The following is a 21,481-nucleotide window of genomic DNA, read 5'->3' on the forward strand; positions in this document are numbered from 1 at the left end:
CATTTCCATGTCTTCACTCATCTTAGGGGTCCCTCATTATCGCCCCCACGCCTCTTATTTGCCTCATCCCAGGAATATGGAGATCTCATGCTGATGCCTTTACACCCCGCATAGACGTCCCCTCCTTGTCCTCCTGAAACGTTGCCTTGAAATCCCACCTTATCACCTCAACGACAGTGCCGGTCTGGAGATCCCCAGCTAACTTCCTCTCTGAAACAGAACACCCCTCTTTTACCCAAGTTCAGCAGGAAGGAGGTGTCTCACCTCCTCCACCTCACCCCAGTCTTCCTAGTTCAGAGAACAAAGATAACCGTGTGAGCATTTCCTGTTGGTTCATTTGGAGGCCCAGCAGTTGAAGTCAGGCCTGCCCTGTCCAAGACTCACCAGCCACCACGTCCAGCTGGCCGGGTGCCCTACTCTGGACCCCCTGGGCCACAGAATATCTCTCCTGCTCTCCCCAGCTCTGGGCAAAAAAGTAACCCCTGAACTTCTGCAATTTCGATAGTGACTGTGGTTCCGTCCCCGAGTGCTCTGCCTGCTTCACCCTGCCATCATTAAGGCAACTTCCTTTTGCAGGCTGGCCACCATGTTGCCCTCGGGGCTGCTGCTGGGGGCCTACGGGACCTCACTCATCTCCCTGCTTCTGGTCTGCTGTCTGCCGCCCTCAGGTGAGGCAAGTCAGGCTTGGAGAGGGCTGGAGATGGGGGGTTGGTAGAGGCTGGGGGAGTATAGGCAGGGAAGAGCACCCCCCTGCTGCCCTGGCTGCAGTGACACTTCCTTAAACTCACATCAACAGGGACTCTCCAGTGACCTCAATAGAAAGTTCTGGCTCTTCACCTCAGCCTTTGGGGCTCCCAGAGAACTAGTCCCTGCATGTGACTTGTCTCCCACCCCAACACAGAATCCCTTCCTGGACCTCTGTCGCTACTCTTCCCTCTGCCAGGATCACTTCTCTTTCACTCAGATAACTTCTACTTTCCCTTCAAAACTGGTTTTGTCTTCTCCTTCTGGAAGGAGAGCTCACGGGCTGCATCAGGGTCTCCCCTAGTCTTTCTCTGGGCTTTCCTGATCCATCATCTGTCTTCCCCACTAGACTGAGGCGCCGTGAAGGCAGCGAGGTCATGTTGAAAGGTGGGGCCTGCAGGTGGGTAAGTAGGGGTACCCGAACAATCAGCAGAGTGTCCCTCTGTTCCCACAGGTGCCCGGGCGCAGCAATACCAACTGAGGGTGGAGGTCGAGAACACTCTGGTGCCTGCTGGAGGGTCCTTCTTGGTAAACTGCAGTACAGACTGCCCCAATCCTCAACTCATCATTCTAGAGACATCCCTAGCCAAGAAGCCAGTGGGCAACGGCCTGGGCTGGGCAGCCTTCCTGCTAAGCAATGTGACTAGTGACAGCCAGGTCCTCTGCTCCGGCTTCTGCAATGACATCCAGATGGTAGGCTCCTCTGACATCACAGTATACCGTGAGTGATGGCACCTAGAGTTGGGACTGGCCTTGGGCAGTAGTGGGGGTAGATGACCAGTGGTGCAGGGGGAGCAGGGAACCCCGAGTTTGCAGAGACGGACCAGTGCTCTGACCCAGAGTTTGAACCTGAATGTGTGTGTGTGTGCGTGTGTGTGTGTGTGTGAGAGAGAGAGAGAGAGAGAGAGAGAGAGAGATGCATCTCAACCATATGCCAAGGCAACAGCTGTGAGATCGATTTACTTGGTCCCAACAAGCATTTTTTCAAAGATGTCTCATGTCTGTTATTTATTTTATTTTTTTTTTAAAAAAGATTTTATTTATTTGAAAGAGGAAGAGAGCAAGAGAGAGAGAGAGAACACGAGCAGGGTAAGGGACAGAGGGAGAAGCAGACTCCCTGATGAGCAGGGAGCCTGATGTGGGGCTCAATCTCAGGACCCTGGGATCATGACCTGAGCTGAAGGCAGATGCTTGACCAACTGAGCCCCCCAGGTGCCCCTATTTATTTTATTCTTATGGCAGGTAATAATTCATGCATGTGGTTCCAAAATCAAAAGTTATAACAAGGCATAAAAGTCAACCTCCATTTCCTCATTTCCTAGTGCTGGCTGGGAGTGCTCACTGTTTCAGCGTGGGCACTAGGTGCTCATCCAATCCTTAAAAAGCTCCAGGCTGGGGAGGTACACTTAGCAGCTTCCCTCCACAGATGAGGACCACAGAACTTAGTGGGGTAAAGTCACTTGGCAGGGCTCACAGTCCACGAGTGGAGAAGCTGGTCATCTGGCTCTCAAGTCCTTGCTCCTAACAGATGAGTCTATCTCCCCAGCTCCCATAGCTACCAGTCTCTTATGGTTCCTGCCAGAGTTTCTTTGCATTTAAAGGAATATGATGATCAGAAAATAGAGTATGTCACTCATGGTTCTTACTGTTTCGTGAAGCCTCCATAGAAAAGTGTGGTATACGGATGTGACCATGTGTATGCTCCTGCTGCGGGCCAGCATCTGTGTTTGTCTGTGTACCTGTGTGTGTGTCTGTGAGTCTATGTATGTCTGTAGGAGTGTACATGTGTACCTACAGATGCATGAGCATCTGTCTGCCTGTTTGTGTGTGCCTGTGTGGGTGTCTATGAGTCTCTGTGTGTGTGCGTGAATATGAAAGTGAGTATGTTGATGTCAGGATCCAGGACTGTGTGTGAGTGCCTGTTTCTGTGTCAATAGTTGTCTTTGTGTGAGTGGATTTGGATGTGGATGTGTCAGGACATGGTTCTGGCTCACAGGAGCCAATGGTACTTATCTCTTCCTAACCCTGGGTCACGTTGTAGCTTAAAAGCAGCCAGAAAAAAAAAAAAAAAAAGCAGCCAGAGTGGGAGTTATGTACACTTTAGAGATTGGCAAATCCTCCAGGTTGGGGCTATCCCACCACACCCCATCCCCTAGTTCCTGAGCATTAGTAGCATTTGCCAGCACACCATCATCTCTGACCAGTGGTTCCTGAGACTGAGATGGGGGCCTCTTTGTTAAATACTCTGAAATTGTAAATACAGGTTTCTCCAACTATCCCAAAGTAAAGCAGTCCTATGAAACCTTTGTAAGTCAAAATGATGTAGGGGCACCTGGATGGCTCAGAGGCTGAGTGTCTGCCTGTGGCTCAGGTCATGATCCCGGGGTCCTGGGATCGAGTCCCACATCAGGGTCCCTGCAGGGAGCCTGCTTCTCCCTCTGCCTATGTCTCTGCCTCTCTCTGTGTGTTTGTCATGAATAAATAAATAAAATTGTTAAAAAAACAGAAAATGATGTAAAGTGAAAAAGTAATTAATTTATATCGAAAAAACCTTGAGTATTCTCAGACCCAAAAACTAACCTCTCCTAGGCTTTTCTGGTACCATAGGACACATCTTGCTAATGGATATACCAAATAAATGGAGTTAAAGCACCGATGCTTGCAGACACAGGTCAAAGCTCATCTGCTGCTAGAGACGCTGAGTGTGATCCTGGTGAAGGAGCTTGACCGCCATTGTCACTGCACAGGGTTGCCTGCTGTCTTTGTAACTCCTCATTGCAAATCCAATGCTGAGTGCTATCTTTGCTTCTCACCAATTTTTTTAAAGGTTTATTTATTTATTTGAGAGAGAGCATAAGCAGGAGGGGCAGAGGGAGAGAGAATCTCAAGCTGACTCTGAGCTGAGCGCAGTGCCCAATATAGGGCCTGATCTCATGACCCTGAGATCATGACCTGAGCTGAAACCAAGGGTCAGCGGCCTAACCAATTGTGCCAAGGCACCCTTTGTCATTTTTTCTTAAAATCAAAAATCCTCTTTGGATTTCTTTTACTTAGCGAGAACAGGTACTAATTAATGTAGGTCTTTCATAAAAGTGAAGTGGTTGTAATGGTACTTTTGGAAAGCAGGGGATTCCTACAGTAAGATGTTAAAGATTTTTCATAGCAGCCAGGGTCATAGTTGAGATCAGGGTTTGAGTTGTTGAGGGTATAAGATGCTTCCCAAAGGAGGCCCAGGGTTTGGTACACATGCCTGGAAGGGGCACTGTAGCTGCAGCTGGGAGCAAATCCAGCCTGGCAGTGTCGAGTCCCTCAAGACTGTGCCTGAGCACCCTGAGAGGCTTCCCTGTAAGAGTCTCGGGCGCCTGGGATTGACAGAGGAGACCAAAGGCAGAGTCCAGGACAGAGGCTGGGAGAGGGGCCATTAGAGTCCCTGGATGTGACATCAAGGAGGCAGGTGTACACATGGGTCTGGAGTCTGGGTGACTCACCTTCTAACCCCAGCAGGGCCTCTTTCTGGCTACGTGTCTGTCCTTGGGTGGATCACCTCACCCCCACCTCTCTGGGCCTCAGTTTCTTCATCTATAAAGGAGAAGAATAATAGAGATTTCACTTGGTTGCTGTGTGAATGAAGGTGAATGACATTTGGAAAGTCTAAGGAAAACTCTAAATAAACAGGAACTTTTATGAGTACTAATAACATTGTAAGTAGTTCCAATTTAGTCCTCTTCCTTCCTTTTTTTTTTTTTAAACTGTGATTTTCTCAGGAACAGAAAATCTGACTTATTTCAGAGTCTGGCAGAGTATCCCACAAAACAGGAAATAGCAATCATAATACTAATGACAATAGCAAACACTTCTCCAGACACAGTATTAAGCCCTTTGAGCTGATTAACCCAAAGTTCAGTTCTGCACCGGGTCACCCTCAGCCTCCTCCCTGTTCTGTGGGGGTAGGAGTTGCAGGGCCGGCTGATAAGTACACTTCTCCCCTCCCTACCCCCGCCCCAGGGTTCCCGGAGCGAGTGGAGCTGGCACCCCTACCCCGCTGGCAGCCCGTGGGTGAGAACCTCACCATGACCTGCCAGGTGGCAGGCGGGGCGCCCCGGACCAACCTCACGGTGGTGCTGCTCCGCGGGGAGGAGGAGCTGAGCCTGCAACCGGCCGTCGGGGAGCCCGCCGAGGTCACGTTCACGGTGGCGGTGGGCAGAGAGGACCACCTCGCCAATTTCTCGTGCCGCGCGGACCTGGACCTGAGGCCCCGAGGGCTGGGATTGTTCCAGAACAGCTCGGCGCCCAGGCAGCTCCGAACCTTTGGTGAGGGACGGGACTGCAGAGGGTAGGTGATGAGCTGAGCCAGCGCAGGGGCGCCCTGGCCGGGAGGTTTCTTGACGATGGAGTGAACTGGACCCTCAGCGGCTCCGGGGAAGGCGTGCCCTTGGCCCCTGAGGCCGGTGCAGCCTCAGTTGGGAGCCCCGCGGCCGCGGTAACAGACGAGAAGCCTGAGCGGGTGCGTCCTAGGAACAGGTGTCCTGGGAAGGCAGAACCCTGGCTCGGGGCTGCGAACGTCTCAGGCGGTAAAGGGGTGCCGACGGCTCTGGGACCTCTTCCTGATCACGCCTACCCTTCTCCCCAGCACTGCCCATCACGGCTCCGCACCTCGTTGTCCCTCGGATCTTGGAGGTGGGAACGACTCGGTCGGTGAACTGCATCCTGGACGGATTGTTCCCGGCCTCCGAGGCCCAGGTCCACTTGGCGCTGGGGAACCAGACGCTGAACTCTACAGTCGAGAGCCACGGGGACACGATCAGTGCCACAGCCACAGCCGTAGCGAGAGCGGAGCAGGAGGGCGCACAGGAGATAGTCTGCAACATAACGTTGGGGGACGACGGCCGGGAGGCCCGCGAAAAATTGACCGTCTACAGTAAGAGGGGGCGGAGCCAAGAGGCAGGCCCGGCGGACAAGGGGGCGGGGCCTCGGTGTCCCTGGGGACATGTGGGCGGGGACTAAACGAGAGGTGGGGCGTGAGCCTGCAGAGAGGGACTGCGACTGCACGGTTGTCGTGTGGGAGGGGCCTAAATTACACGAAGGGTGTAGCTAGAGTATCCCAAATTGGAGTGGGACCTGAGGGTGGTGCTGAGTAGCATAAAGGCATGGGTCGGATACCCCCAGAGGAAAAAGGCAGATGAAGGGAGTGGTCAGTAAGCTCCAGAACAATACCCCCTCTTTAGGCTTCTGGGGGCCCACCCTAAACCTGAGTGAACCCAACGCCTCCGAGGGGACTGCAGTGACTGTGACTTGCGCGGCCGGAGCCGGCGTCCAGGTCATGTTGGAGGGACTTCCGGCCGCGGCCCCTGGACAGCCTGCCCAGTTTCAGCTAAACGCCACAGAGATGGACGACAGGCGCAGCTTCTTCTGCAATGCCACCCTCGAGGTGGATGGGGAGACCTTACACAGGAACAGCAGCGTCCAGTTGCGTGTCCTGTGTGAGTGGGTCCCTATGATCTTTAAACCCTTGCTCCCTTTGCGCCATGGTGCCTCGAGTGTGTCTAATCATTTGACCGATCTACAGACGGTCCCAAGATTGACCAAGCCAAATGTCCCCAGCGCTTGACGTGGAAAGAGAAAACTACCCATGTCCTGCAGTGCCAGGCTCGGGGCAACCCGGACCCCCAGATGCACTGTTTTCACGAAGGCTCCCACGTCGAGCTGCCTATCGGGGTCCCATTCTTCGTCAGGTTAAACTATACTGGTACCTACGCCTGCAAGGCGTCCAGCTCACGAGGCGTACACACTGTGACTGTGGTGATGAACGTTCAGGGTGAGCCAAGACGGGGGGCCACTGGTCCAGGTGGGAAAGCCAGGGCGGGGGTGGGGCGGCAGAACGTGTGTATTTATTCTTTGCTTCTCTGCATAGATCGGAACCTCCGCGCTGTCAACATCGTCCTGGGGGTGTTAGCGATCCTGGGCGTGGTGACTACCATCGCAGCCTTACTGCACGTCTTTGGGGTGCAGAAGCGGAGTGACACCTACCGTGTGAACCAGGGGAGCACTTGGTTACCCCTGACGTCTAGGCAGCCCGAAGAGGCTGTGGGGGAGAATCCATCCTGAGCTTCCAGCTGGGATGATGGGGGTTTGGCTGTATCCCGGGGTTCCACACCAATAAAGCCCTCAAACCCCGGAGTCTGTGGCTTGTTTCCAAACGCGCCGAGTTCACCCGCGGCGCTTCACGTCCTTTGAGTGACATCTCTGTGGCAGAAAGGGGAGGAGCCTGAGGCGCCCAGACGCGGCTTGAACTCTGAGAGGCGGGCTGGGCCTTAGCCAATGGGCTGAGGGGGTGGAGAAGGAGGTGGGGCTTCTCCTGGCCAATCGGCGGGCGCGCCCTCGTTGCCGCTCTATGCCGCTCCGCCCAGGCTCGCTGGTCCCAGAAGGCGCCGGGTTCCCCAAGATGGCGGCCGACGTGTCCGTTACTCACCGGCCCCCGCTGAGCCCGGAGGCTGAGGCCGAGGTTGAAACTGAGGATGCCACGGAGCGCCGGGCGCCCGAAGAAGAACTCCCGCCCCTAGATCCAGAGGAGATCCAGAAACGCCTAGAACATACCGAGCGCCAGTTCCGTAACCGCCGCAAGATACTGATCCGGGGCCTCCCGGGGGACGTGACCAACCAGGTATGGGGGGGGCACGGCGGGAAATACCACCCTGCGCGTGCGCGGGGGGAACCGGGCGACACCAACGCTGGCCCGCGCTGGGGGGCGTCGGCGGGAGAGTCCAAGCGCGGGATCAGTGCGGGATCGGGAGAAACCAAGAGCAGGATATGGGGGGGGGGGCTGGGCAGTGATGGAGGGAGAAACCAACCTTGGGCTGAGGGAGGACGTTGCTAGGGGCGACCACAGGCTTGGACGAAACCAAGTGTTTGAAAGGGGCGGGGAACTGGGAGGGGGCGGGCAACTTTGGCCTTGTTGGGGGATTGTGAATGGGCTGCTATATTGGGACTGTGGAAGTAGGGATGCCAGTTGCTCCCTGCTCAGATAGTGTTTTTCCCCACCCCCTCTACCCTGGGGTGGCGGGACCTTGTATCCAGAAGTTTCAGGGTTGACTAGAGTATGCCTTTCCATAGCACGCGTTTATCTATTCCTCTGCGAGATCCGGAAGTTGTGGTAGCTCCTGAGGTCTTTCTTCCCCCAATGCCTCAGGATTAACTTGGAAAAATGGAGTCTCCTGCCCCCAGTTCACAGACCTGCAGAAAAGGGGGGGGGCACTATTCTGTGCTCTCTCCTTTTTCTGATCTGGCCAGGGGTGCCCTTCTTTTGGGGCCTACATGGGGCAGGGCTACCCGGTGCTCTTTGGACCCAGGGAGATTGCATCTAGTCTGCCCTGCCCTGCCACAGTGGGATGGGTTCTTTCTCCCTGCTGCTGAGAAATCTCTGCTCTCTGACCCACCCACACATCTGCCACTGACTCTCCCTGCCCATAAATAGGCACATGGCTGTGGGGGGGGGGGATCTCAAACTGTTGGGACGGGCAGACTTGAGGACAGACCTGGGGCAGATGCCACTAAGCACCATCTGTTTTTTTTTGTAGGTCTGCCTCTCCTAGTGTCTACCATCTCTTAGCTGGGAACTCTCTTTCAGGGGGCACGGTGTGTCTGGCTATAGGGGGCCCCAGAGTTGGCCTTCCAAGCTAGCTTACCAGAAGGCCAGCTCTGTCAGCAGGAGGGAATTAGGAGGCACATGAAGCCATGCAATGTGGGCTTATTAAGTACACAGGGTCCCCAGTCAGGTACCCCCTGGGTGACATTCCCTCTGCTGCCCTAGCCAACTGCATGACCTTGGACATGTTTCCTTGTCTCTCTGAGCCTCAGTTTCTTCATCTACAAAATGGGTTATACCTAATTTGTTGGGATGTTGGAAAGAGTCAGACTTGCAAACAGGTTCAGACGGGTTGAAATTACTTCCCTAAGGGCATTCAGCAGAGCTGGGCTTGAACTCAGACCCATCTGACTCTTGGGCGTATTGGGTTATTTCAAATCTTGGAGTCTGCAGCTGGGCTCTGAACCCCAGCTCTGCGTGTATTTCCTCATTTGTAAAAGGAGGATACTAATTGATTTGCCTCCGTAGCTGGTCCATGTGGAGGTGGCACTGGGCTGCTCCCTTCAGCCCCTGGTGACTCCGTGTCCTTTGGCTTCTATCTCCGCAGGAAGTGCACGACCTGCTCAGCGACTATGAGCTCAAGTACTGTTTTGTGGACAAATACAAAGGGACAGGTTTGTGGGGCTGTGGGTTGGGCTAGTGGCAGGAGGTGATAGTCCGTGAAACTGGGAGGGTCCAGGCCGGTGTTTCCTCTCCTGAACTTGGGGCCCAGCATCGTCCCCTGGGCCATGCAGGACAGATTGTTTTCCCACTCTGTCTCATCCTGGGTGCCCATCGTGGGAATGGGCATTGTGGGAGGGCTTGGTGCTCCTCCCCAGGGCTGCCCAGCCAGATACCTGGGCATTGGGCTCCCCACCTCCCTCACCATTTCCCCCAGCCAGCCAGCCAGCCAGCCAGCCACCCAGGCCTGTCTGGTATTCTCCTTCAAGTCCTCCAGAATAATTGGTGCCCCTCCATTTCCTCAACTTCCATCTGATCCATGCCCCCTACATCTCTTCCAAAGTAGCAGCCTCCCTCTGGCTTATCTGCCTCCTGGATTTCACGCCCCTGCTTGCCCTCCCCCCAGTAGCCAGCTCTGATCCAGTCACAAATCTGATCAAATCTGGCCCTAACCTTCATTATTTTCTCTCTCCAAAACTCTGAGGCTCCTCCTGATACTATCTTGCAGGGATGTGGCCCAGCCTTCCTGTCCCCTCGGGCCCCCATAAGGTTCTAGGCTCTTCCCTCTGCTGGTGCCCGTAGTTGTCCACTATGCCGTCCAGGTGGCATCAGGCAGCCCCACCCATCATAGCACTATCACCCGGGGCTATGGTCAGTCTCTCACTCACCAGCCTCCTGCACTGAGTGGCTGGCTCTGTGAGAACAGGGATGGGTCTTCTCAGACTTGGCACTCCCCAGCCCCTGGCATGGGAAGCTCTCTACGGCTGTCTACACCTGCCAGGCATTGTGCCAGATTAAACCTTCTAGGGCCTTTTCTTGCAGTCTGTAAGATGGATGAGAAGAAGCTAAGGACAGGTAACCCCTCGAGACCTACTTGGTGGGTTAGGGTGTTTAAGATCTTGGGCTCTGGAGGCAAATGGACCTGGGTTCAAGTCCTGGTCTCTCCTCACTCTGTGGCCACAGGCAAATGATTTACCCTCCAGAGCCTCAGTTTTCTCACCAGCATATTAAGGATGACCTGCTTGGGTTAGCCATGAGGCCGAACACATTAAAATACCTAAAAAGCTGTGGTATGTAAAGTGCTAGTAGGTACTTAGTAAATATTGGCAGGGGCAGCGAATCAGAAGTATTTACTGAGCACCTAGTGTGCATATGTGCCAGGCATGGAGGATCCAGAGGTTAACTGACACTTTGATTCATATAGTCTTCCAACAATGTTTATTGAATGTTGTGTGCTGGGTGTTGGGTACATAACTGTTAACCAAGCTAAGACAGTCTAATCTGCGGAGAAGGATGTTATTCAGACAGGTGCAGACATGGAAGTTTGTACCCTACACGCATTAGGCCAGAAGCTCCAGAACCCTGTGAGAGCACAGAGCTGGGATTTGAGACAGGAGAAGCCAAGGGAGGCTTTCTGGGGGATGTGATGTTTGTAGGCAGCTTAAAGGGTGGGTGGGGGTTAACCAGGTAAAGCAGCATGGAGGTCAGGGTTCCACGCTCAGGGAAAAGCAGGCGCAAAGGCCTGAGGTGGAGTGTGTCCGGCACAGTCCAGGAAGTAGCAGCAAGAGATGCGAGAGGAGGTCAGCCAAGCCACACAAGATCCACTGGCCCTCATCATGAGAAACCCCTATTCAAGGACTGGCATAGTCTGATTAGCCTTTGGGAAAGCTCCGGGAGTGGCTGTGGGCTTGGATATGAGAGGAGTGGGTGGCCTGGAAAGGAGGGGAGCAGGAGGGGTGCAAAGCAAGGCACTGGGCTTGCCTGCCTGGGTTCAAGTCCAGGCTTCTCCACGCAGGGAGGGGACAGAGGGTGCTGCTCTGGATCTGTTTCTTTGCTGGCAACATGGGGGTTGTGGGGAGTGCGTTAATCTCATTTCACGTGAAGAAACTGAGACCCCAGAGCCATTCAGGGGCTAGAATTGAAATTCAGGCTCCAGTGACCACAAGCTTCACCATTGCCATGCGTCACCTAGTTAGTCACGTTTGGGACTCAGCAGTAGGTGAGCGCTGCTGTGGGTGGGGAGCGGGGCTCACGGAGGGGGGAGACGCCTGCCCACAGCAGTGCCTCGAGGCCGGCAGCCATTCACTCGGCCGCTACCTGAGATGTCCAGGTGGTTGGGTATTCTGAGGTCACGCAAGGTTTCGAGGGAGGTGGTGGGCGGCCTGGGGTGAAGGTCGGGGCCCTCTGGGTCCCCACTGACCCTGCGCCCCCTCCTGCCGCAGCCTTTGTGACTCTGCTGAACGGGGAGCAGGCTGAGGCGGCCATCGGCGCCTTCCACCAGAGCCGCCTGCGGGAGCGCGAGCTGTCCGTGCAGCTGCAGCCCACGGACGCCCTGCTCTGCGTGGCCAACCTGCCTCCCAGCTTCACACAGCAGCAGTTCGAGGAGCTGGTGCGGCCCTTCGGCAGCCTGGAGCGCTGCTTTCTGGTCTACAGCGAGCGCACCGGCCACTCCAAGGGCTACGGCTTCGCTGAGTACATGAAGAAGGACTCGGCCGCCCGGGCCAAGTCGGACCTGCTGGGCAAACCGCTGGGCCCTCGCACCCTCTACGTGCACTGGACAGATGCTGGGCAGCTGACCCCCGTCCTGCTCCACTCCCGCTGCCTCTGCGTTGACCACCTGCCACCCGGCTTCAGCGACGTGGACGCCCTGCGCCGGGCACTGTCGGCGGTCCACACACCCACCTTCTGCCAGGTGAGCCCTGTGCCTGGTGCAGAAGCCTGGCGGAGCGGGTGCCAGGGCCAGAGCACCTCAGAGGGGCCCTTTGGAGTCACCTGCTTTTTCTAATCTCCTGGGTCCCTTTTTAGGGAAGCAGCCACAATGCCACTTTGAATGGGGTTCTTGTTAGGAAGGCCACGTGGTATTGTGGGTGACAGCCCAGCTAGGAGCCAGATGGCCGGGGTTCAGATCCCTGTACACCCTTTAGCGACTTGTTTAACCTCGGTAGCCTTGGTCCTCCTATAAAACTCAGGTGAGACTGCCTTTGTAAAAGCTCGGTGCAAGGCTTGCTCACCTCTTGCTCCCGCTTCTGTGTTTATCAGATGTTTGCTGAGTGGCCCTCTGTCCCTAGGCCTGGTGTTAAGGAGGCTGTCCAGAGAACCCACAGTCCATTTAAGCCTTGAGGTCAGGAAGTGGGCTTGGCTGGATTCCAGCCCTGCTCTGTGACTCTGGGCAAGTCACTCACTCTCTGAATCTTGGTTTCCCTCCTCAACAAAAAGGGATTTAACACTCACACACTGGGTTGGCAAGACAGTCTGGTTTATTCAGGTCACGTTTATCATATACTTCTGTGTACGTGCGTAGCCCTGTGACAGGCACAGTGCGGTCAGAACAGGCCAGACCCAGTTCTCAGCCCCCAGGTAGTCTTACCTACAGGCTGGACATTCCTTCAGCACCCTTTGAGCACATTACTTAGAATCCCTTCATCCTATAACAGCCCAGTGAGGCAAGTAATACCGCATTTTCATGGGGCACAGAGTCCAAGTGCCTTGCTCAGGGCTGTACAGCCAGGGCATGGCAGGGCTGGAATGGGAACGCTGCAGCCTGGCTCCAGGGCCCCAGGCCAGCCTGACCGAGGCTGGTAGATGGGCTCTGACCCCAGTTCTGTGGCCGTGGGTGGGTCCTGCTTCCCTTGTGCAAACAGCATGCCAGGACCTGGGGCCTCCAACATCTTACGAACCCTGTGCCACACTCACTTTGCATTTGGTCATACTGCTGCCTTCTGTGGTGTACCGACCATGTGCTAGGCCCCAGGTCGGGGGGCTCAGGACACAGATGCCTCAGCTTGGCAGCACATCCTCTCTTGTGGAGGTAGGACAGCAGGGCCGTGACCAACTATAAGTTCTCACTCTGAGCCTTGGTTTCCCAATCTGGAAATGAGGCTAGCAGCGCTTTTTGTTTGGGTCATTGTGAGTAGCTACCTGTTCATTCTTCTGCTTACCCTGCTTGAATGGAGGCCGGGCTCAGGAAGTCAGGCAGGTTGAGGTTTGAGCCTTCATCTCCCTAGGTGGGGGCTGTGAAGCCTTGGTTGCCCTTTGACTCCTCTGTCTCTTCATCTGTGAGATGGAGCACATTGTGGGAAGAGTTGCACCAGGGCCTTTGTCAGGCGAAGGGGAAGTGTGCGGTAGAGGTGGGATGACGGCTGGAGCCACCTTACCTGGGCACCCCGAGCAGGTGCACACCTACAGAACTCTCACTGGATTCTCATTGAATTCCCCACAACCACCCTTGGAGGTGGGTTCATTTGCTCGCCCCACCTTACAGGTGAGGAAAACAAGCCCCAGGCTGCGCATGTGAATGATGTGCCCACACCAGGCTGCCAGTAAGGGGGCTGGGAGTCAAGGTCAGGCAGCTGACCCTGGGGGCCTGCACTCTTAAGTCAGCAATCTCACCTTCCAAGAAGGCTGGAGGCCGAGCTGGGAATTGGCTGTCCTGGTGGGGAATGTTATTTTCAGCATCACTGAGATGAGAACATCCGGGAAAGGCCATGGCAGCTCGCTCTGGTGAGCTTTGCCATTTATTCTCAGGCCAGTTTTCATAATATCTTGATGATGTGGGCACGAATAAAACAGGTATCACAAGGCCTTGTGTGTTTTAAGAAACCTTTTCTTTTTATTTATTTTTGTGAATGGGCTATCCAGCTCTGTTTGGAAATTCAGCAGGTGCGGAAAGGTCAGCAGTGAAGCCGCCCCCCCCCCCCCCCCCCGTGCCTTTGCCTGCAGCCCCTGCTCAAACCAGGTTGTGGTGTCTCTTTCCAGCAAGATTTTATTATGCCTTTTAACCAGACGTGTGTGTATGTCCTTGCATTCCCCTTCTCCTGACCTAGATATGCCATGTCTGCTTCGGTTTGGTTCTTCCACCCTGTCTTGGGCATATCTTCATGCTCAGACACCAGAGCTTTTTCAGTCCTGTTGGGACTGCACCATATTCCATTTCATGGACTCTGCTGTCCTCATGGGTGGACATTGTCTTGATTCCAAAACATACTGTGTGTCACCGGGGACCAGGAGAAGCATCATTGGTTCTTGAAACAGCCGTAGCCACATGGAAGTGACTAGCTTCTTTAAGGGCATCAGCGCAGCCTTATCCGCTCCCAGCTCCAGCTTCAGCTCTGTGGCCTGGGCAAAGGACCACCCTTCTCTGAGCCTGTCCTCCCCTGCAGAGTGGATACGCTGAGTGTGTCTGGCTCTGCGATAACAGTGAAATAACTCCTGTGAGCCTATGAGCACGCAGGTCCAGCTGGGCGCTCTCCCAAGATCTGGGACAGCACCCACCCACAATTCCAGCAGCAACAACACCCTGAAAACCAAGAAATTAGTTTCCTGAGTTGGTGGCAGAGCCTGACCCGACTTGACACCTGGCATCCTCCCTTTCTCCAAAAAAGTCTTAATCCTGGAACACATCTGGCCCCAGGGTCAGGGGACACAGAGGGGCCTCACTGGCTATGTGACTTCCCTCCTAACTGGAACTTGCAGCCGTGAACCCCAGCTTGGAGGCCACCTGTCTCACTCCCAAGCTGTGTCCTTCCCAGCCCTGGCTGCTGTGTCTTCAGCCTGAGGTTCCGTTGAGCAGTGCCTCAGAGCCACCCATCTCGTCTCCCACCAGCGCCTCCTCTTTCCAGCTCTCTAGCTTGAGTGTGCCACTCTACCTCCCTGCCCCTTTGTGTGCTCAGCAGCCCCCCATCAGAGTCCCAAAGTGGTGCTGGCAGGAAGCCCTGGGGATTTGACCCATGCGAGGTGGGTCCCAGCTTTGCACTCCTACCAGCTGTGTGATCTTGGGCATGTTGACCTCTCTAAACCTCAGCTGTTCACTCTGAAAAATGGATAGGATGCAGCCTCCTAGGACCATTGACAAGATTCGATGAGCTAATGCAAGAACTGGGCTCAGAAGGGTGTAGGGCTAAAAACCCACCCTCTCTGGGAGTTCACTGTCATCATCAGGATCAGAGTCTGGTCACTGTTTTGACCGCCATGTGAGGGCAGCCCCTGCCACTTGGGTGCTCATGTCTGCCTCCCCCCACCCCCATGCCAGCTAGCATATGGCCAGGATGGGCAGCTGAAGGGCTTCGCTGTGCTGGAGTACGAGACAGCAGAGATGGCAGAAGAGGCGCAGCAGCGGGCAGACGGCCTGGCCCTGGGGGGCAGCCACTTGCGCGTCTCCTTCTGTGCCCCAGGGCCCCCTGGCCGCAGCATGCTGGCCGCACTCATCGCTGCCCAGGCCACGGTGAGTGCCTGGGAGGTGTGCTCCCGGGGATGGGGGTGGGGGAACCAGGGGCCAGGCCCTCTTCTCTTGAAAAGTCACAGTGCCCACTGGATTCTGGGGGTGAGGGAGGGGTAAGCCCACATCCCTGTGGCCTAGTGGGGCTCTAAGCTGCTCTTCCATTTCTCTCTGCAGGCCCTCAATCGGGGCAAAGGGCTCTTGCCGGAGCCTAACATTCTGCAGCTACTCAACAACCTGGGGCCCTCTGCCTCCCTCCAGCTGCTGTTGAATCCCCTGCTCCACGGCAATGCAGGGGGCAAGCAGGGTAAGGTGGGGCCAGGCAAAGTGGCAGCCAGGGTCCCCAGCACTCTCAGAAGCCAGCGCTTCCCTGGTTTTCCCATGTAAGCTGTAGGTGACTTGAGCCTGCAAGCAGGGGCTGGGATGAGTGTGGCAGTCACCAGAGGGAGCTGGTGCCCTGAGCCCCCCTCATTGGGGGAGCAGAGCTGCCTGCAGTGAAGCGGGGTAATGGAAAGGGACTGTCCCTCCCTGCAGCAGACCCTTCCTGGGCCTTCTTTTGGGGGCATACTTGCTTTCTGGGAGCTTTGGGCCCAGGGTTGTGCTTAATTAGGGCAGCTGCTTCCATCCACGGTCCACTGCTCATTTCCTGGTACCCCCCAGGCCTCCTGGGTGCACCTCCAGCCATGCCGCTGCTCAACGGGCCTGCGCTATCCACGGCGCTGCTGCAGCTCGCCCTGCAGACCCAGAGTCAGAAGGTAACTGCCTGGCCCTGGGCCCCTGGGACTTCCGCATCCACATGTACTCCCCAGCCCCTCATTTGGCCATTTCACACCCCACTTGCATCTGCCAGTGGCTTGCCGTTGGTGGGGTTATGGGACATCTGGTTATGTCTGTGGGGCTCAGTACACGTCCTGGTCTGTCACAGGTGCTTAGGACTCAGGTAGTGATTCAGTCTGGAAGAGAAAGTCCAGGCTTCACAGAGGAGTAGTGTAGTCTCGCCCTCACCTTCTCAGTGCACATACGTGGAGACCCGTACAGACCAAGACACACACATATGAACACACACACAAATAGGTACAACACACATAGAAGTAGATAAATCATACACGCACACACCACTGACCTATCCGGTTTGGTTCATTAGGGCCAAGTCAGTGACATGGTATGTCTTGACAGTAGCTGATGGAATTAGGGGCTTGCACCCCTGTGTGGCTAAAAGTGACTGGATCCATGTGTGGCTCTTACACTGTGTTGGACACTGTGCTTCCATGATAATCAGCAAGGGGGCTGGGTGTGGGACAGTGTGTGCGTAGAAAGGACTGTCATTCTGTGTGTGTCTGACAGAAATTAGCAGTATGGGGTGACAGGCCCTGACATGCTGAGCATATGGTGACATATCCCCTGGGTTTCCTCAGGGCCTCAGATGAGCCCTGAGATGCAGGAGGCCCTCCGTCACCATTGGGTGGCCAGATGGGTGATGGCTAGGGTGTTATAGACACTGGGGAACACTCCTGTCTGCCCATGACTGGCGGTGGCCTGGAGTCTGGGTGTACTGGGTGTGGTGACCCCTCTCTGCTGTCCAGGCCACACTGGCCCATCTCCAGCTGATTGTGCTCTGTCTCCAGAAGCCAGGGATCCTGGGAGACTCTCCCCTGGGCACCCTTCAGCCTGGGGCCCAGCCGGCCAACCCCCTTCTTGGGGAGCTCTCTGCAGGTAACACAGACCCCACCCCTCCTCATCTTCCTGGACCCCTTCCCACTTCCCCATTCTGAGCCTCTTTGCTTATTGGGCATGGGCAAATGACCTAACCTCTCTGGGTCTCAGTGGCTCCATCTGTCAGTGGGCCCCTACCCCTAGGGTGGCCGGGAGCATCCTGGGAGTTAATGTGCTTAAAGGGCTCTGCTCAGTATCTACCACTGACCTCCTGGACCTCCAGGACCACATACCTCCTGGTCCTGGTTCAAGCGGAGGCTTGGGGCCCCAGGAAGACAGGTCCTATGTGGTTGGACACCAACACCTCCTTCTCTCTGTAGGGGGGGCCTTGCCCCCGGAGCTGCCACCCCGGCGAGGGAAGCCACCACCTCTGCTGCCGCCACTGCTTGGCCCCTCTGGGGGTGACCGGGAAGCCATAGGCCTGGGTCCCCCAGCAGCCCAGCTCACTCCACCCCCTGCCCCAGTGGGACTCCGAGGCACTGGCCTTAGGAGCCTCCAGAAAGACAGCGGGCCTCTGCCAGCACCCCCTGGGGTAAGGCTCCTCTCTGCACCCAGTACCATCCTTGCCTTCTACCCTGCACGGTCCTGCCTGCCAGGGGTCCTCACGAATCCAGCCCTCCCACCACAGGTCTCGCTGCTGGGGGAACCCCCAAAGGACTTCCGGATCCCCCTGAATCCCTACCTGAACCTACAAAGCCTACTCCCAGCCAGCAACCTGGCGGGTAAGGAGGCTCGGGGCTGGGGAGGCACAGGGAGAAGCCGCCGCCCAGCTGAGGGCCACCTGCCTAACCCCCCAGCCCCTGGAGCTGGTGGTGGAGGTGGTGGCAGCAGCAAAGCCTTCCAGCTCAAGTCCCGCCTGCTCAGCCCTCTCGCCAGCACCCGCCTGCCCCCTGAACCAGGGCTGCCTGACAGCTATGGTTTCGACTACCCCTCGGTGAGTACCTCACTGCCATGTGGTCAGCCCTCCCGAGGGCTGCTGCTGTGATCCTGTGACCTCCCTAGAGCAGATCATTCTTCAAACCATTGTTCTTCTAGTACTGATTGCCAGGCAAATGCTAGGGAGATAGCGGGGAAGGTGCCAGACACAGTCCCTACCCTAAATCTCATGTCTGCTTGTCTCTGCACATCAGAGCTGCTTCCTGTCTCTATCTCCCAAGAGGTTTTAGGCTGTGCTTCTCCCTCTCAGAGACAAGGCTTGGTGTCCTGTTGGTCTCTGTTCTTCTCTGACTCCTGTCTCTGTGCCTGGAGAGCTACTCCTTCTGTGATTCCAACCTCCCCCAGAGCCGATGTTGGAGCCAGGCTGCCAACAGGCCCCCTGTGTTCTGTTCAGCCTACACTGGGTTAAAAAAAAAAATCACAAATGAAATAAATGTCAATACTAATACACAGGAGAGTTCACACAACCCAGATGCCAAGCTGGCCTTGAAACTCTGTGAACACCCGGCCCCACAGGGGCCACGTGCCTTCATGGCAGCTGTCTCTGGGGCCAAGGTATAACCACTCCCTGCCACAGGGCAAACACTGTCATCTCAGCTGCCCCACCCTGCACTTGAAAGTTGCCTCCACACAGTAGTGTGCCCTCTGCTGAAGGGGGCAGGCTTCCTCGGTAACAGCTGTGTCCTGGAATTTAGCCGGGGGTGAGGCTGGTGCTACCTCTAACCCAATATGCCTCTCCCACTTTCATTCAGGATGTGGGACCTCGGCGGCTCTTCTCCCACCCCCGGGAACCAGCTCTAGGGCCTCACAGACCCAGCCGGCACAAAGTAAGAGTTGCCCGACCTTTGCATCACCTCCTGGGCGAATCAGTTAGCTTTTGTGGCATAACAAGCAGCCCCACTACTTTGTAGCTTAGAACAGCAAATATTTTATTTCTCACTAATCTTCGAGGTGGCAGGTGGGTGGTGATTCCCTGCAGTCACCCTGGTGGCCCGGCTGGGGCTCAGTAGTCTGCAGTGGTTCTAGCACTTATGACCTGGCACTTATTAAGCAGGTGAAGGGGCCTCAGCTGGGACAATTTACCTCTTGCACATGGAGCTCATTCTCCAGCAGGCCACCCTGTGATGCTGTCCTGCATGTGGTGGTCCCAGATGGTTCCAGGGTTCCCAGCAGGAAGAAAGGAGGGCAGGCACATCTGCCTTTATTTGTTGTCATGCTATCCCGGTGGCCAAAGCTAATCATGTGACAAAGCCCCTGGCAGAGTGGAGGGGTGACTTTGGGAGGGTCTATAAAAGGGGTTGGGTTCTTCATAATCTGTCTTACTCAGCCCACCCCTTCTCTGCAGATGTCACCCCCGCCCAGTGGTTTTGGAGAACGGAGTGGTGGAGGCGGTGGGGGGCCCCTCTCCCACTTCTATTCGGGCTCGCCCACTTCCTACTTCACCAGTGGCCTGCAGGCTGGCCTCAAGCAGAGCCACCTTAACAAGGTGAGGAGCTTCCCCAGCTGAGGACCATTCCCCAGGGACAGCCAGGATGCAGGAGTCCCTGTGGCCCTTGGTGCCTGGGCCAAGGCTGGAGTGGTGGCAGAGTGGGCGTCCAGCTCTGCTCAGGGCTGAACTGAAACAGACTGCCCTCCCCATGCCTACATCTCTTGCACCTCATGTTGCCCAGCTTTCCTGGCTACCTTTACTCCCTCCCCAGTAGCCCACAGTGTGGGTGAGATCAGCCCCAGTTGACAGATGAGGAAATGGTTCAGAGAAGAGAAATCATCTTCCCTCCAGTCTCCTAGCTGATGAGTAGCAGAGGCAGGATTCCAGCCTGAAACCCCTTGCCTTTGCCCCGGGGGCTGCTTTCTCTCTCGTTCCATCTCTCGCCCATGTCTCCCAGGCGGTTGGCTCCTCTCCACTGGGCTCTGGAGAAGGGCTCCTGGGCCTCGGCCCTGGGCCCAATGGCCACAGCCACCTGCTGAAGGTATGTAGGTGGTGAGTGGATGGGGGGCTGCAGGGCCACACAGGACTGGGGGGCGGTGGCCCCTGGATGGCCTCTGACTTGCCACCTCCTCCCCTCTGTCTCTAGACCCCACTGGGTGGCCAGAAACGCAGCTTTGCCCACCTGCTGCCCTCACCTGAGCCCAGCCCAGAAGGCAGCTACGTGGGCCAGCACTCCCAGGGCCTGGGCGGCCACTACGCAGATTCCTACCTGAAGCGCAAGAGGATTTTCTAAGGGGCCAGTGCCAGAGATGCTCAAGGGCCTGCACCAAATCGCTTTTGGGTTTTCTGGTGTTCTGTTTGTGTTTCCCCCCCCCCTTTCAGTAATAGATCTCTGAAAGACTTTGTTGACCAACCAGCCGGAACCCAAGGAGTGTGGGGGGCATCTGGGGGCCACTGTGTACCTCCGGCCTGCTCCCGGCATGGAAACTACAGCCTTAAGAGAGAGGGGCCCTGGCCTGCTCTCTGTTCCCCACCCTGTACCCGACTGTGTCTGTCTCTCTGGGAGTCCTCTCCTGCCTCGTCACTCCTGTATCTTGGCCTTTCGAGTGCCTTGGAGGTTCCCCTGACCTCCCGTGAGGATCAGAGACTGTCCCCCTTTTTTTAACTTTGACAATTGACTTTTGTTTCCTTTTCTAATTTGTATTATTTTTTAAATAATCCAGGACGACCCCCAGCTCTGATTCCTTCAGGGTCCAGCATGTCTGGGCCTTCATTCCACACTCTTGGGTTTGAAATGGCTCAGCCCTTTTTCTCTCTCGTGTCTGCCGCAGGCATGGCTGTGTCCTGCCCCTGCCTGCCCACTCTGGCCTGTAGTCCAGTTTGGGGTCCCCAGCCCCCTGCCACAGTTCCCTCGCCTTCTGATGCCTTAAAGCCAGGTCCCAGGCCCTGTGGTCAGAGCCTCTTAGATGCCGAGCTCCGGAAGCTTGACTCAGGACCAAATGGCTCTGGCCTGGGGATTGGGGACCTCCACCCAGGGTCCCCACTCTAAGGACAGTAGAAGGCCAAAGCCTTGGTCTTGGCAAACAAGCCCCATCATCCTTCCTGCCCAGGCCTAGGTGCAGAGACAGGTTTTCTCTGCCAACTGAAACCAGTCCCGCTGTCTTGTCAGTGTGTGGGAGTCAGGTATTGTGCATCTCACTGAGCCTCTGCTGTCTCCCCACCCCGCCCCGTGTTGAAGATGAGCTCCGCCTCTCCATCCCCAGGCTAGATAACCTGGAGCTGGCCTCCTGGCCGCCTGTTGGCCCAGTGCCCAGTCCAGCAACTTCATGCAGATAAGCTCTGCCCCCTGCCCACCAGCAGGACCTGTCGGCCTGAGGAGATCCTGGGCCCTCCCCCCTGGCCGGCTGGGCCACCAGCTTCCCTCCTCTGACTCTGGGGGGAGGGTCCACATCCACTCCAGGGGGGTGTCGTCTCCCCAGTCCTCTCTCACAGACCTTCCTTTGCTGAATTAAAGTTTGTAAGTAAATGGTTTTAAAGAAAGCAAAGCTGGCTGGTTCTTGGGACACAGCGGGCCTGGGTGGGAGGTCCCGGATGGCCCCGCAGGTGTGTGGGGGTGAGCCTGCCTGGCCCCCTCCCACTCCAG

General features: G+C 56.1%; 2 protein-coding genes across 4 annotated transcripts; both read left to right on the top strand.

The window, feature by feature from the left end:
* Positions 1–379: 379 nt before the first annotated feature.
* Positions 380–7,073, top strand: ICAM3 (intercellular adhesion molecule 3). 3 transcript variants are annotated; one of them, XM_055343453.1, is made up of 7 exons: positions 380–668; positions 1,199–1,465; positions 4,750–5,055; positions 5,375–5,662; positions 5,970–6,224; positions 6,311–6,559; positions 6,656–7,073. In XM_055343453.1, the coding sequence occupies exons 1-7, from the start codon at positions 587–589 to the stop codon at positions 6,847–6,849; spliced, it is 1,641 nt and encodes a 546-aa protein (XP_055199428.1). In that variant the 5' UTR covers positions 380–586; the 3' UTR covers positions 6,850–7,073. The 3 variants fall into 3 exon arrangements, with proteins under 3 accessions (XP_055199428.1, XP_055199429.1, XP_055199430.1); XM_055343454.1 differs by lacking the exons at positions 380–668; positions 1,199–1,465 and adding an exon at positions 804–1,148; XM_055343455.1 differs by lacking the exon at positions 380–668 and having other exon boundaries at positions 1,304–1,437.
* Positions 7,074–7,177: 104 nt separating this feature from the next.
* RAVER1 (ribonucleoprotein, PTB binding 1) lies at positions 7,178–21,386 on the top strand. The gene is made up of 13 exons (XM_055343456.1): positions 7,178–7,405; positions 8,934–9,000; positions 11,269–11,738; positions 15,075–15,266; positions 15,438–15,567; positions 15,921–16,015; positions 16,886–16,973; positions 17,294–17,505; positions 17,602–17,907; positions 18,662–18,736; positions 19,255–19,395; positions 19,796–19,879; positions 19,985–21,386. The coding sequence occupies exons 1-13, from the start codon at positions 7,187–7,189 to the stop codon at positions 20,129–20,131; spliced, it is 2,226 nt and encodes a 741-aa protein (XP_055199431.1). The 5' UTR covers positions 7,178–7,186; the 3' UTR covers positions 20,132–21,386.
* Positions 21,387–21,481: the final 95 nt, after the last annotated feature.

The sequence above is a fragment of the Nyctereutes procyonoides genome, unplaced genomic scaffold, assembly GCF_905146905.1.
Source record: "Nyctereutes procyonoides isolate TBG_1078 unplaced genomic scaffold, NYPRO_anot_genome, whole genome shotgun sequence".
Classification (NCBI taxonomy): Eukaryota; Metazoa; Chordata; class Mammalia; order Carnivora; family Canidae; genus Nyctereutes; species Nyctereutes procyonoides.

Bases quoted from the DNA above. Each gene is read 5' to 3' on its own strand.
- RAVER1 (XM_055343456.1), top strand. From the start codon at position 7,187: ATGGCGGCCGACGTGTCCGTTACTCACCGGCCCCCGCTGAGCCCGGAG. The intron at 15,267-15,437 runs GTGAGTGCCTGG...TTCTCTCTGCAG, and splicing joins TCATCGCTGCCCAGGCCACG to GCCCTCAATCGGGGCAAAGG. The intron at 17,506-17,601 runs GTAAGGCTCCTC...CTCCCACCACAG, and splicing joins CTCTGCCAGCACCCCCTGGG to GTCTCGCTGCTGGGGGAACC.
- ICAM3 (XM_055343453.1), top strand. From the start codon at position 587: ATGTTGCCCTCGGGGCTGCTGCTGGGGGCCTACGGGACCTCACTCATC. The intron at 1,466-4,749 runs GTGAGTGATGGC...CCCCCGCCCCAG, and splicing joins CTCTGACATCACAGTATACC to GGTTCCCGGAGCGAGTGGAG. The intron at 6,225-6,310 runs GTGAGTGGGTCC...ACCGATCTACAG, and splicing joins CGTCCAGTTGCGTGTCCTGT to ACGGTCCCAAGATTGACCAA.